Here is a 12,989-nt window from a genome sequence, read left to right on the forward strand (position 1 = left end):
TCTGAAGCAGCAGCTGAAGTTTGGATGCTGTTTGTGCTGCACAGTGCAGGGACAGGAGCACTCAGGACCCTTCTGCAGAGCAGCTGCAAATCCCAGCTCAAGGCCAGAGGGATTTCAGCAGTTCAGACCCCAGCCAGGGTTCCTGTGCTGATAACCAGGCTGTGTGATAAAGGCACACCTGCCACTTCAAGCAAAAGCAGCCCAAGCCTTAAACTTGGATATTTATTTCTTAGGATCAATAAATGACAAAATAAAATACCGTACAGTACAAAGGCTGTATCAGGAATTAACCATTTCATTACACTTCGATCAGTAAATACAGTATCAATAATAGCATGTTACATTAAAAGAGTGTTTCCCATTGCCACACAGGAGGATTCCATACCCTCTTCTTTCCCTTTGTCACAGAAAATATTACAAGGTAGACACTGACACACTTTTAACATTCATTTTTTCCCAATTGAGCAACAGGCCACAGAAAATAAAGCACATCAACATTTTGTATCTCAGAATAAAATAAAAAAAAAAAAACAAGGTGCACTTTAAAAATATTTGCCATGAATACAATATGTGCAGGACTATCAGGTGGCACAGCTGGGGAAGGACTCTGGATCACAAAGCCAGGACACAGCATCATGAAATTTTGGATCAGCAATTTCTGCTTTTGTACTGAGCAAATCCAGACTGAGAACAGGAAGAGTGGTTGAGCTGTGATGTGAAGAACCATAGAGAGCTCTAGCAGACACAGCTTTGGTTAAAGAGTCACCAGACAACACAGCCAGGACACTGGACTGACACAGCACTGCACAGAAAAGTGCTCCCACGCCCTGGGGGTGTTTGCTGTCCCTGCCCAAGGGCAGCAGCAATGCAGCTGCACACATGCTGGGTTCACACTGCAGCACACTCAGGGGCTGTTTCACTGAACTCTGGATGCTGGAAATGCAAAGCTCCTGCTATTCCCGTGCCCTGCTTACCCTCCTCACTGATTTTCCAGTGAGTTTTCTCCTGAAAATCTCGCTGAAGCTCACTTCTCATGTGCCTTACAAATAAAGACAAGCTCAGCAGAGCGCTCCAGCACTGATGGACTGGGCCTGTGGTGAGGCAGTCCTGGCTGGGGGAAATTTCTGGATAGCAAAACGACTTTATAAACCTGATTTCACACTCTGCCAAACGCATGGCTCTGGCAAGGGCACCGCGAACTGAAACAAAACCTCAAAATAATGTTTGAAGAGGTCACTTGATAGACTCTCCTCAGAATGGGGCTTCTCAGAATCTATCTGGCAGCACTTCACATCTGCAGGTTCCACAGATTTTGTTCTTTGTTTAGTCAGACAGTTCCAAACACAGGGAATTTGCAGAGATGAGCAGAGGCCCCAACCTCTGCTTCAAAGAAGAGTGCAGCCAAGACAGGAGCACAACAGATGGGAGTTTTTGTTCTGTCTAATGGCAAAAGCCATTCACCCTGGACTAAATTTAAAAACCTTGTTGGGTTAGCAGTTCAATCATTGTTAAAAGGCATGTAAAGAGCTATTTCTCTGGTAAATATGGGGCAGTTTATACCTTTTTCCTTCTCTACTGCATCAGCTTTTCTTTACAAGGCCAGGTTGGATGGGCCTTGGAGCAATCTGCTCTAGGGAAAAATGTCCCTGTGTGTGACAGGGGTTTGGAACTGGATGGTCTTTAAGGTCCCTTCCAACCCAAACTGTCCAGTGATTCTCTGGAAACCATGGGGGGGTTTGCAGTGAGTTATCCTCACTTCTTTGAGCTCGAGGGAACCACAGCTGAGTATTGCAAAATTAGGTGAGGAGGGAAGAGAGGATGAAACCAGCTGTAACTTACACTGCTCAGCTCAGGGTTCTCAGATCTGGCCAGTGGAAGAGGTAGCTTTGAGCTGCAATCTCAGATTAAGGCCATGGAGCCAGGTCTGCTCTCCTGTTAAACTGCAAGAACAGAGCTGTACAAGTCAGCAAACCACTTGGATAAATCCCCCAAATTCCCCCAGCTCTTCAGCACTCGAGTGGCCCAACAAACACTGTGGAAAGAGTTTATGATAAGTTCACTTTTACTCCAGCTTCTGCCCACTGTCATGTCAAACCAAAAATAAACCTGCCAGTTTCTCTGAGCTGTGATCAAATATTCTGTAAGATGCCAGTGTATCTCAGCAGTGAAAACCTAAACCAAGCATCTTATGTGAAACAACAAGTTTTGTACAGTGTTTTCTAAGGTAATCAAGCACATTACAGCAGGTTGTTGTTGAACAAGTGTAGTAATAATGTTTAATATTCCAAAAGCAAATGAGACATGCAGGGTGTTAAATTGTAATGTGAGTCAAAGTGATGCAGTTACAGGTTTCAGAAAGCTCCTCACAGCTGCTGGCTGTATTTAGAGGTGAAGTAAAAAAACTGAGTCCTCCAGAAACATTTGAAGGGTCTTGCCTGGAAGGCCAGTGTTAAATGTGTGATGTCAAGACTCCTCTTCCTCTCAAGGCAGATCTTTCCACTTTCCTGTTCATGGTACCTGGATTTTCCCACTAGGCAGAATGAGCAGGTCTTCTTCTTCCAACATGCCCAAGCCATCTCACACACACCATGCACAGAAAATACTTGCTTGTTTCTCACAGATTTCCTTCTGAAGAGACCAGTCTCCTTTTCACCTCTTTGTTTCAATTTATTTATTTTTGTGCCACTACCTGTTTTCTTTGTCCAAGAGGAGTCAACAGTTCATGAGCAACAAAAGTGCTTGGTCAAATATAATCTCTGCCCTCTGCTTGGTACAACCAGGGCAAGAAATCACGAGAAGGCATGACAGAACAGAGCTTGCAGTTTGGTTGAATCAGAAGAAACTAAAGCCCCACTGACTTTTATTTTGAGCCCTTTCTTTTGCAGGGGTTCTGTAATTAAAATTAAAATCACTTCCCATCCCTGGCAGGTGTGGCTGGAGGCTGTGGCTAATGGGCTGCCATGGTGGCCAGTTGGGGACAGGTTATAAATGCCCCAGAAGTAGCCACTCATCACCAGCAACTCACAACAAATGCCCCCAAATGGGTTTTTCCTCTATGTGCTGAGCCCAACAGGACCTAAACCACAAGTCTAGGGAGTTGGACTTGATGATTCTTGTGAGTCCTTTCCAACCTGACCTGTTCCGTGATTCATTCATGCAACATCTGTAGCAGATGTCACCAGTGGTTCAGTAACTGGTCTCCATCACTGTGTGACCCTCACCTGGGCCAATCCACACCTCCAGCACTGTGGCTTCAGTCAGGAACCACAGGTGCTCACTAGCTGAAGGATGACAAGGGGTGGGCAAAGCCCAGAAAGCCAAACTGAGCCGACTCTTCTACTCTGTCACCTTTCAGAGGCAAGTCCTGCTCTCCCAGTGACGTGTGGTGTGAAAGGGGACACCAGGTCACCACCAGCAAGGGCTGCACAGGGTGCTTGGTCAGTTCCAGGTTCATGCAGGTCATCATCTGGGGAAAAAGCCCTTTAGCTTGTCCCAGAGCCCTGTTATTTCAGTACTAAAGACTCTGGAGCAATTTGTTGTATCATATGGGGCTGTTAGAGGTGGAACCATATGGGACAAAAGCTCATGCTACCTCTCCTTACCAGCTGGGAAGTTTCAAAGAGAATTTTCAAGTCTTGTTTCTGTTTCTCTGGCTTGTTAAAAGAAAGTGGGTTTAGAGCAAAGACTCCCCAGTTTAGACTTTCTTATGATCTGCATTTGAACTACCTGAATATTGGGGGTGCAGGTAAGTGTGCCAACAGTTCTGGTAGCAAAAAGTAATGAAAGAAAAGGCAGAACAAGAGGACCTGCTGCCTACAATTGCTATATACCGAGATGTCAGCCTTGTGGAAATGGAGAGGAAACAACTAAAACTGGTATAAGAATGGGAGAAATCTGAAGGTTGCACAGAATTGCGGTAGATTGCTCTTTTCTCAGCAGCCTGGAGTTCTCATGAGCTCAGAGTTTTCTCATCTCTTAATGCAGGCCAGCAAACTGTTCTCCCTGATAAAAAATAGGATTTGGCTGTATGGCAAAAGGAAGATTTTCCATTTCTGTTCATTTTCAGCACTCCATCTGGGCACAGCCACTGCATTCTTGACTTTGCCAGAGACTCTGCTGTTATCAGTGCAGTGGTACCAAAGCCAGGCACTGTGGATGCCCTAAAGCCAAAGTGACCCCACTCCCCAGGCCACAGCCACCCCAGCCTAGATAAGGCATCATCTGCTCTTATTTCATTTCAAGGAGCTAGAGTGGCTCTCTTGAGCACCTTGGTCATATTACTCACAATGGAGATATATTTCTAAAATAACCACCTGGCTCCCTGAGTTTTCACTCCTTGTTCACTGAACATCCCACAGATGGGCACATCCATTCTCCAAGAACATCCCTTTCTGTTCCTTTCTCCCCATCAAACCCTCTGCTTGGTGCCACCAGGAGACGTGATCTCAAACCCTTGGACGTGAACACGGCATCTCTGCACTGAGAGAAGGATGAAATGCAGAACAGTTTTGCCTAAGTTGAACACATTTTGGCTTCCCAGTTAACACCACATCTGGATTTATGCCAGACTGAAGTTACAATACATGTAGACATTACTCACAAGAGGCAAGGCCAATGCTCAAAAATAACCTCAAAGTTACTGGCAGAACAAAGCCTATTTTTTCCAACAAAAATGACTTTGCTAAACACATTTGTGTTATGTGAATTTGGAGACCATGCATGAAAGTCACAGAGGCCTCTCTCAAGTTTTGACTCCACGATGAATTGCATTCCTCCTCCTCCTTTGGCTTCAGTACGTAGTTTCCCTCGTGACCTGGCTGGAAAATGTGTGATTGCTGGAGATGCTGTTGGATTTCCTGGTGAAGGCCAGTCGTTTCTTCTTCTTCCTCCACGGCAGGCACAGGATGGTGAGTGTGGAGAGGAAGATCTGGCGGAAGTTTGCCGACACCAGGTTGTAGAGGATGGGGTTGATTGCTGAGCTGACGTAGAAGAGGACATTTGTCAGCATGTAGAAGTAGTGGTAGAAGTTGTAAAGGAAACTGGAAGAACAGATGAAAGACAAAAATCTGAGTGTGAAGAACTCAAAGTCACAAGGGTGAGACAAACACGAGCTGCTTTCCAGCTAACCTTTCTAGGCTGCAAACATGAACTCACCAGTGGTGCCTGAACCACCACAACCCATCTGCATCTTCAGCTGGAACTGGTCAAACATGGAACACATGCCTCTATGAAGATACTGCCCCACTCACCAGCAATTAGAGACTTATTTAAGCCCTGGGGTCAGACATTCATTTTTTCTTTGGGAGTAGCCATTCTGGAAACCAGGAAGCCAGATGGAAATTTGCTTCTGTGTCATACATACACATTAACTTGACTCTTTTGGCTGCAGTTCTGATCTACAGAGGTTGCAGAAGAGCCAAACTCCAGTAACAGATGCAGCTCTCTCCTCCCTCTGGCAGTGAGAGCAGCATCAGCTCATTCAATGGGTCCCTGGGTTGGGACTTGTCTGTAATGTGGGACAGCATTTCCAGTTCTGGGGGCAAGCTGATGATAGCATGCTTCTGAAACACATCCTAACCACCACAGTTTAATGTTTTCAACTAGAATTGGTTGAAAATGTTTTATTATCTTTTATAGTTTTGTATATATATTTCCTTGGGCCAACTGAGAACAACAGCCCTGAGCTGGTAAAGCACTTATAAACACCACAGGTCTCATTTTCAGGAAGATGTTCCTCAGAATCAGTTATCTTGGTGAAAATTGCAGATCTTTTTTCTAATCTGTATCTGACAAAAGATAAATAGAGGAATTCTGGACTACATTGCCCATCCCTCCACACACCCTCAGTGCTGCCAAGGACTGCATGGCCCATCCAGAGTTTCTTTGTGTAGTTGTGAAGAATTAATATTGGAAAAATTTCTCTTCTCCAGGGGCAAGGCACATGTGTTTATAAATGAACATGCCAAGCTGCTGCAAACTCTTAGTTAGCCACAGACTGATAGTTCACTATCACTCTGTAAATTCAGTGTTTTCCTAAGATCACTCATGGTTTTAAAAAGAAGAAAAAAATATTATGTGAATGCAGCCACGATGCATAAATTCCCACTGACTCCAGACAGAGTTCTTTACCCCTCTTGCTCAAAGCCAATGCAGTCATTACATAATTGAACAGTGCCTTAAGTGCTTTTCATATAGGAAAGCAAAGGAGAAACAAGAATTTGTCCCAGTGTGTGCCTAGAGCTCTGTTTTCATGACTGAAGATAGATTTTGGATTTTTCCATGGCTGGATCCTCAGTCCCATTGAGTAGACTACTGTATCCCAATTTATTATATTTTGTGTTCAGAGCTGATAGAATTTTATGTGTTTATGTTCTGCTTTTTGGTGTTTAGATTTTTTTTCCTTTCCCTTGAAAGAAACAGCCCTGGTCTCAGGGAGAACAGGGGTGTAACACCATGGCAGAAGACACAAGAGTGCATCCCTCGGCATCTCAGGCTTCCTCAGTATGCATCCCCAGACAGCATCAGCTCATAATGACATATTTAAAAATAATAATTAGTTTGGTGGCTGCTCTGCTGAAGAACCTGGCCTGGTGCCTCAGAAAGGAGCAGGGAGTTCCTGGGGTGCCTTTGCACATCTGTTAGCAGCGCATGTGTGTTCATGCGATTATCCCGGAATTCTCTGGCAATCTGGGCACTTTCTAATCAGCAGCAACTGCTGGTATTTTATTTTGATTCACTCCCTGCAAAACCCCAGTAAATAACCTGGCCCAGGCTCAGTAAGTAGCACAGTTATTCCCCCACCTGTGTCATCTCCCCTGTCAGTGAGGAAATGTGGCCTCGTGGAGCTAAAATGTGTGCTGACAGGAGCTGCTGCATCTTAGGGCTGGGATCAATATCTCTGGCACAGAGACTGAAATCCACTCTGGATGTACCAGCCCCCCTGTCCAAATGTCATTTCATCAAGGGCTGCCTGATATGAAACCCCATGGCTGCTGCCAGCAGGGGTGAGGAGGAGGAGGGGCTGATGATGACTTTTGGTTCAAGATAATGCTTCCTACACCATGTCTGGGGGATTTAGGTTAAACAAAGACTCTTAATTTGCTGGGCAAACACTGAGACATCCAAAAGGAAAAAAAAACCAAAATAACAAAACAGCAATTAGGAGCTTGAGACTTTAACCCCTTGGTAGGAGAGCACCTCTGTTCCCAGATCCCTGCCTCCATCTCCACACCTGTGTGTGCCCTGGCATCCCCTGAGCCCCCAGCCTGTCCTGCAGGGGGGACCTGTCCCCCTGGTGTGACTCACTCTGTCCAGTGGCTGGAGGGGACATAGCAGAACATGAGACGCCGTATGTGGTACGGGAGCCAGCAGACCACGAAGGCGATCACCACAGCACCTGCAAGGCAGGAAAAAACACCTTAACTTTGTGAGCAATTCTCCATCAGGGTGAAAAAGGGACCTGTCTGCTTGGGTTTAATTGCTGAAACTGTTTTCCTGCAGTCCCACTTGTTCTTGTGTTGCTGTTGTGCAAAGAATTAATAACCCTGAGGGACAACCAGCCTGCAAATGTCTGTAAAAACAAGAAAACAGAAGTAACAGAGAACAGCACTAAGCACTGGGGCAGGGATGCTAGGAAAAACAGAAGGTACAGATGAACTGTTTGCATCTGTGTTTCATGCCCTTGTGGCACTGAGCATCTCATCCAAAATATTCACAGACAGCTGGTGTGTGTTTTTCATCCAGGTAGACAGGGAGCCAGGGCCACTCTAATTCCATTAGTTGGCTACGTGGAGCCACTGGCCACAGCGCTGGGCATCATTAAACTGCTCTTTCTAATGGCAGGGCTCGTTCTTTTCTTCTACATTTGTGCCATACCTGAGATTACAACATGTTTGGGTCTGGACTTTGCCATAATAAAAATGATCAATTAAAGGGTAAGCAGAGAAAGACAGTATGGCTTTTTTTTTCCTTTCCGGATTCTAAGGGATGTCAAACAATGGAAAATAAAATGCAACAACTCTGAGGCATGAAAGTGCTGTAGATAGAGTGCATTTGTCAGTCTGGATTAAAAAGTAGATTTATCAGGCAATCAAGAGAAAGATTTGTTTCCTTTTGTTGTATATGTTTCAACCTCTTTATGGAACAGCAGGATTCTAGCAGAATACTAGCAGGAAATAAAGAAATCTCAGTTAAAACATAACACAATAAAAGGCAAGAAAAAAATAAAGACTAAATAAAAGAATTAAGTTAATTTTTGGTCCTAAATTTGCTCTACAGACAACAAGAGACATATCACTCTTGTCCTTTATGTGACCTGAAAGGGGCTGGGAAGCAGCAAAGCTCTGCTCCAGGGTGAGGTACCACAAGTGTAATGTGGATTTGGCACATGGAGCCAAAGGCTGGGATTTTTTCTGCCTTGGGGTTGAAAATACTTATGTGGATATGTCCCAAACCCAAATGCTGTCATCCCAAGGGAACACATCATAGCTGAAGGAGATGTGCAGAAGATGTGTTTCCCTTGGATAATGCAGCCCAGGAGGAACAAGTCTGGCTGTGGCTGCATCTCTCCATCAATGATGCTTAGCCAAGAGGCACAGGAGAGCAGAAATGAAATAATTCCCAGTGTCCAGCTCCATGCTCACACCCTACTCCAACTCCATGAGCTCCCTCTCTCACTAAACACACAGCTAACAATGGAGAAGGCTTTATTTCATGATGGATGACAGCATCTTCCAGGAATGCCACAAAAGCCATTTATCCAATAAAGATTTAAGCAAGTGAAGGGACATGTTTTGGAAAGAAGGCTGGAGGGTCTGTTTTTATTCTCTTGTCCAAGTGAATTCATTTTTCCAAACTGTTTTTTGGCTGCTCTCTGGCCACAGTGATCACAGATGTAATTCATCACCAGACAGCCTGCAGCCCTTTGGATGCCATCAAGTGACTGGATCTGACCTGTGTCTGATCCTTCCCTGCAGAGCTTTGATGGAATTTGGATGGCAGAGCCCCTGCAGGGTGTGGCACAGGAGAGGAGGGGGATCCCCTGGGAGGCTCGGTGGGAGCCTGGATGCCTGCCCTGCTCCTTCACATTTCCCAGCACCCGCTTTTGGCCGCCTCCCGAAATTCATTTCTCTGTGAGATGGGCCTTTGGTTTGCCCTGGATGGAGCAGTCCCCCCGTGATTCTCCAGGAGATCCCTCCCAGGGGCCGCAGGAGAAGCTCTCCAAGCTCTTCTCCTCCATCCAGCAGCCTCAGGCCAGCGGGAACGAGCCAACATCACATCTCCAGCCCATCTGTTCTCCCAGCGCCTGCACAGGATTAGCTGGGTTTTCAGGCTGCAAAAGCAGCTTCCCAAATGGCTCCAAACACAGGTTCATTCAGGCACATCATAATTTTTGCAGAAACCTCCACACACTGGCACTCCTCAGCTGTTCACCCCTGTGTGCAGCTCTTTAGGAACGGCAGGATCCAGATTCTTTCGACAGCCAATTATAAGAATCTCACACATCTGCTTGTTAAATTTACCAACACATTAAATGGAAGTGGTTTTCTCCTGGTAAATGATCTCTGCTTCTGCTGCTCAGGCTATGCTGTGCCAAATAATATGGATCTATAGTAACAAAAACACATATTGAGAGAAGTATCTGCTTAACATCAGTAATTAAGTAATCTGTGATAATTCTGTAATATCACATGCAATCACTCCGCAATTAAAACTCTATTAAACATGTGAAGAGCACTGGAGACACTTATGGTCTGATTTGGAAGTCCCAGCTGGGTGACACTGTGAAGTTTTGTGCTGCACAGATTAGGAGATCCCCACCTGAGTTTGTCACCCTTAATCCGTATGTTTTCATTTCATTTCATACAAGGGATCAAGCAGATTTGGGGTGGCAATCCTGCCCTCTTGGGCCCTCTCCCCTGGGAGGAATATGAAACACGAGACTGTGTCAACTTTCACCTAATACAGAGTGAAGATATCCTTTTCTCTCAGATACCTGGTTCCTTTTCCTGCTGTTTTGTTCTTCCCTGAGCACCTGCCTATCAAAATGGTTGAGCTGTAAAACAAATCCTGGGCAATCTGTCTGCCAAAGTGATTTTTTATTGCTGTTATGAGCTCCTAGGATGTGTTCTTCATCATCAAAAGCTTGACATGTGGGTTCCTTTGGTGCAGTAAGAAGGAGCAGGTCAGGCTGCTGGAGCTGAGCACTGCAGGGGAAGGGTTTGACTCAATGTGTGATGGGGTGACTGTCCAGGATGGTGTTTGTGAGCTTGGAGATTTCCTGCCTTTATTTTTTTGAACTAAAAATAAACCAGACACATCCCTCACTTCTAATTAATTCAATAAGGTTCTAATAGGAGCAGACCTGCTCCGTAAGCTTCTGATGTTTCCCATATGAAGTGCCAAACCTCAAGCTGGGGAGTGGAAGTGGGACCCCAGCAAGATGACCCCAGTGTTCCAGGGCTGGGAGGGAACGATCCTTCCACCAATGTATGCCCTCATTTCCCTTCTAAATCAAGCTCCCAATTAAAATGTGTATTAAACCCTGAATTATTACATCCTGTGTCTTTTTATTTTGTCTTACAACAGCTCTTTTCTCTGCCTGTTTGAACTGCATGCCAAGGAAGAAGGGGAGAGGAAGGAGGAGTGGCAGAGGACGAGCCCTGGTTTATTTTTCCCTCAGGAAGTCCTGCAGAGAGAAACATCAATTCTGACTGACGTCTTTTTCACTGTGCAGGAGACTTAAACTGTGCCAGTCTCAATCCTCAGACTAAACTGGATGTGGGAGCTGTCCTGGAAGATAAATTCTGTTGGATCACAGGGGGTATTTATTTTGCCTTGTGTGGAAGCTGAGGTGGGCAGCGGCCCTGCTCCTGGGCCACCTCTGGCTTGGCATGCGCGTGGGGCAAGGCACCACGAGTAAGAATCCCAGGGTTTGGCTGGTGTGACTGAGCTCAGGAGTGATCTCAGGAGGGGTTTCCAGCCCCCATCCCTCTGTGGGGCCATGTGAGGCTGGCAGTGACTCAGAGCCCCGGGACAGCCACGGCTGAGGAGTGAGGAGCCACTGACTCAGCCGGGAGCTGCGGCGGCACAGAGCGCTCGGCTGGGCTGAGCGTTGTTCTGGGCTGAACACATCTGGGCTGATGTCTTCTCCTCCTCACTCCATCTCCCCCAGCCCCTCTGGGAGCCACAGCCCTGCGGCCTGGGGTGGCCCTCAGCATGGGCATCCCTCTGTCCTGTCCTCCCTTCTCTCCAGGAGAGGCAGGAAAGGGACACTGCTCCCTCCTCTAACCACCTCTGCTGCTGCTAAGGCCTCCAGAGAGGCTCAGATCCATCTTCCCCTGGTAGTTTTGTCCAGAATATTTCAGCCAATTTATTTTTCTCTGCATTTGAAGGGGAGCTGAGCCACATACAGTTGTGAAGCAGCACAGTGGAATTCCTGAGCAAAGGCAGGAGATGTTTGGGGAGATATTGACCCCCCTGAACAAGAGCTCTCAGCCTTTTCTGTGCTTCAGACTCATCCCCAACGCTGCCCAAGGGGTCACACACCAACTGGCCCTAAAGAGGTGTACAAAAGGTTATTGGGCTCATTTCGGGGTAATGACGATTTTTGGAGAAACAATCCTTGCATATCCCAAGCTCCTGGCTTTTATATTTTATTTATATTTATTTATTTGGTTGATGCCATTACAGGAGAACATCTCACCAAGTGCTGTTTGGTATGAGAGGTGGTGAAAGCTGGGCCAAGTGCAGGCACAGCTGGTACTGCCTCATTAAACCTCGAGGTGCTGTTTATATTAACATGATGTTCTACCTGACAGGCTCTTGGCAATATTTATATCAGCAGGCACCAAAGTAGGGATTGCAGGAGCTGCCAGGGTAGGTATGAGCCCAGTAAAATTAAAACTACTTATGCTGGTATTTGGGTCATAAGGCTGTGGAATAAAGGATTTCCATAAAAGTCAATAACAATCAGCAGGGATTGGGGACCACCAGCACAAACCAGGAGTACCCAGGAGAGCAAAGAAGAAACTGGGAGTAAAAGTGAGCTTGGGAAACCCTCAGTTTCTTTAGACACCACTGAAAACACACAGCATTTGATGGATGCAATCCCCTAATGCTTTTGAATGTATTATTGAAAAAAACTCTAAGTTCTTCTTTATTAGTGAAAGTCAGCACAGTGAATGGAAAAACCTTTTGGCATTACAAATCAACATCTTTCACTCAGACTATATTCTCCAGTCCTGATTTTTAATGACTTCAGATGACAGAGTTGAAAAGAGATGTGAATTCCTGCTCCAGCTCATGCCAGTGGTTAAATCATTCCCTGGCACCAGTTTCATCCATAAGGAGCAAAGCAGAAAATAAAGATTAAAGCTGGCACTAGCAAGCAGCACATCACTGCTGTCCCAGTGCAAACTGGAGTCTCTTCCCAAGTTTCCTTCTAAGGTAATTATTCTTTTGGAAATTAGAGAAGAGGTTGCTTGATTCCATTTAAACTTCATGCTATTTCCCCTGGGGATGTCTGGATGCTTGGAGGAGAAGGAAGAAGAAAGGAAGAGAATTTCCTCTTTGAAAGGTAGAGAAGGGATCTCATCCTCACCAGGTTCAAGTCTGTTTCTATTTGGTGAGATCAGCTGTAACCTGAACTGGCTTCCTTCTTTCTTCTTTCCCCTCTAGTTCTGAGTTTCACATATCCTTTGTTCCTCCCAGAATGGTTTCTGCTCATCAAAGGGACCCTGGAGCTGTATTCACTGCATGCTTCTGGAGTGACTAAAGCCCTGGCCAAGCTACATGTTTAGAATCACATTAGTTAACTTTTTAAACACTCACATTGTCATGGTTTAACACCTGGAAAATCTGCTTCCAGGGCATGGCAGATCCTGGAGTTTTCTGCAGAGATGCAGCCACAAGAACCTGCAATTCCTGCAGGAATGCTGTTTCCAGGCCAAGCTGTGGTGCCAGCAAAGGGACACGTCTTGGGAGAGGGG

The 12,989-nt window shown here is 45.8% G+C and overlaps 1 protein-coding gene across 1 annotated transcript in view; it reads right to left on the reverse strand.

Moving 5' to 3' along the window:
- Window positions 1–208: 208 nt before the first annotated feature.
- Window positions 209–12,989, reverse strand: part of NTSR1 (neurotensin receptor 1) — a 54,378-nt gene continuing 41,597 nt past the window's right edge. Inside the window, exons 3-4 of the mRNA XM_015647822.2 lie at window positions 7,306–7,396; window positions 209–5,039 (exon numbers count right to left, since the gene is read on the reverse strand). Coding sequence (XP_015503308.1) covers window positions 4,790–5,039; window positions 7,306–7,396 — 341 coding nt within the window. The 3' untranslated portion in view covers window positions 209–4,789. The remainder of the gene's footprint in view (window positions 5,040–7,305; window positions 7,397–12,989) is intronic.

The sequence above is a fragment of the Parus major genome, chromosome 20, assembly GCF_001522545.3.
Source record: "Parus major isolate Abel chromosome 20, Parus_major1.1, whole genome shotgun sequence".
Taxonomy (NCBI): Eukaryota; Metazoa; Chordata; class Aves; order Passeriformes; family Paridae; genus Parus; species Parus major.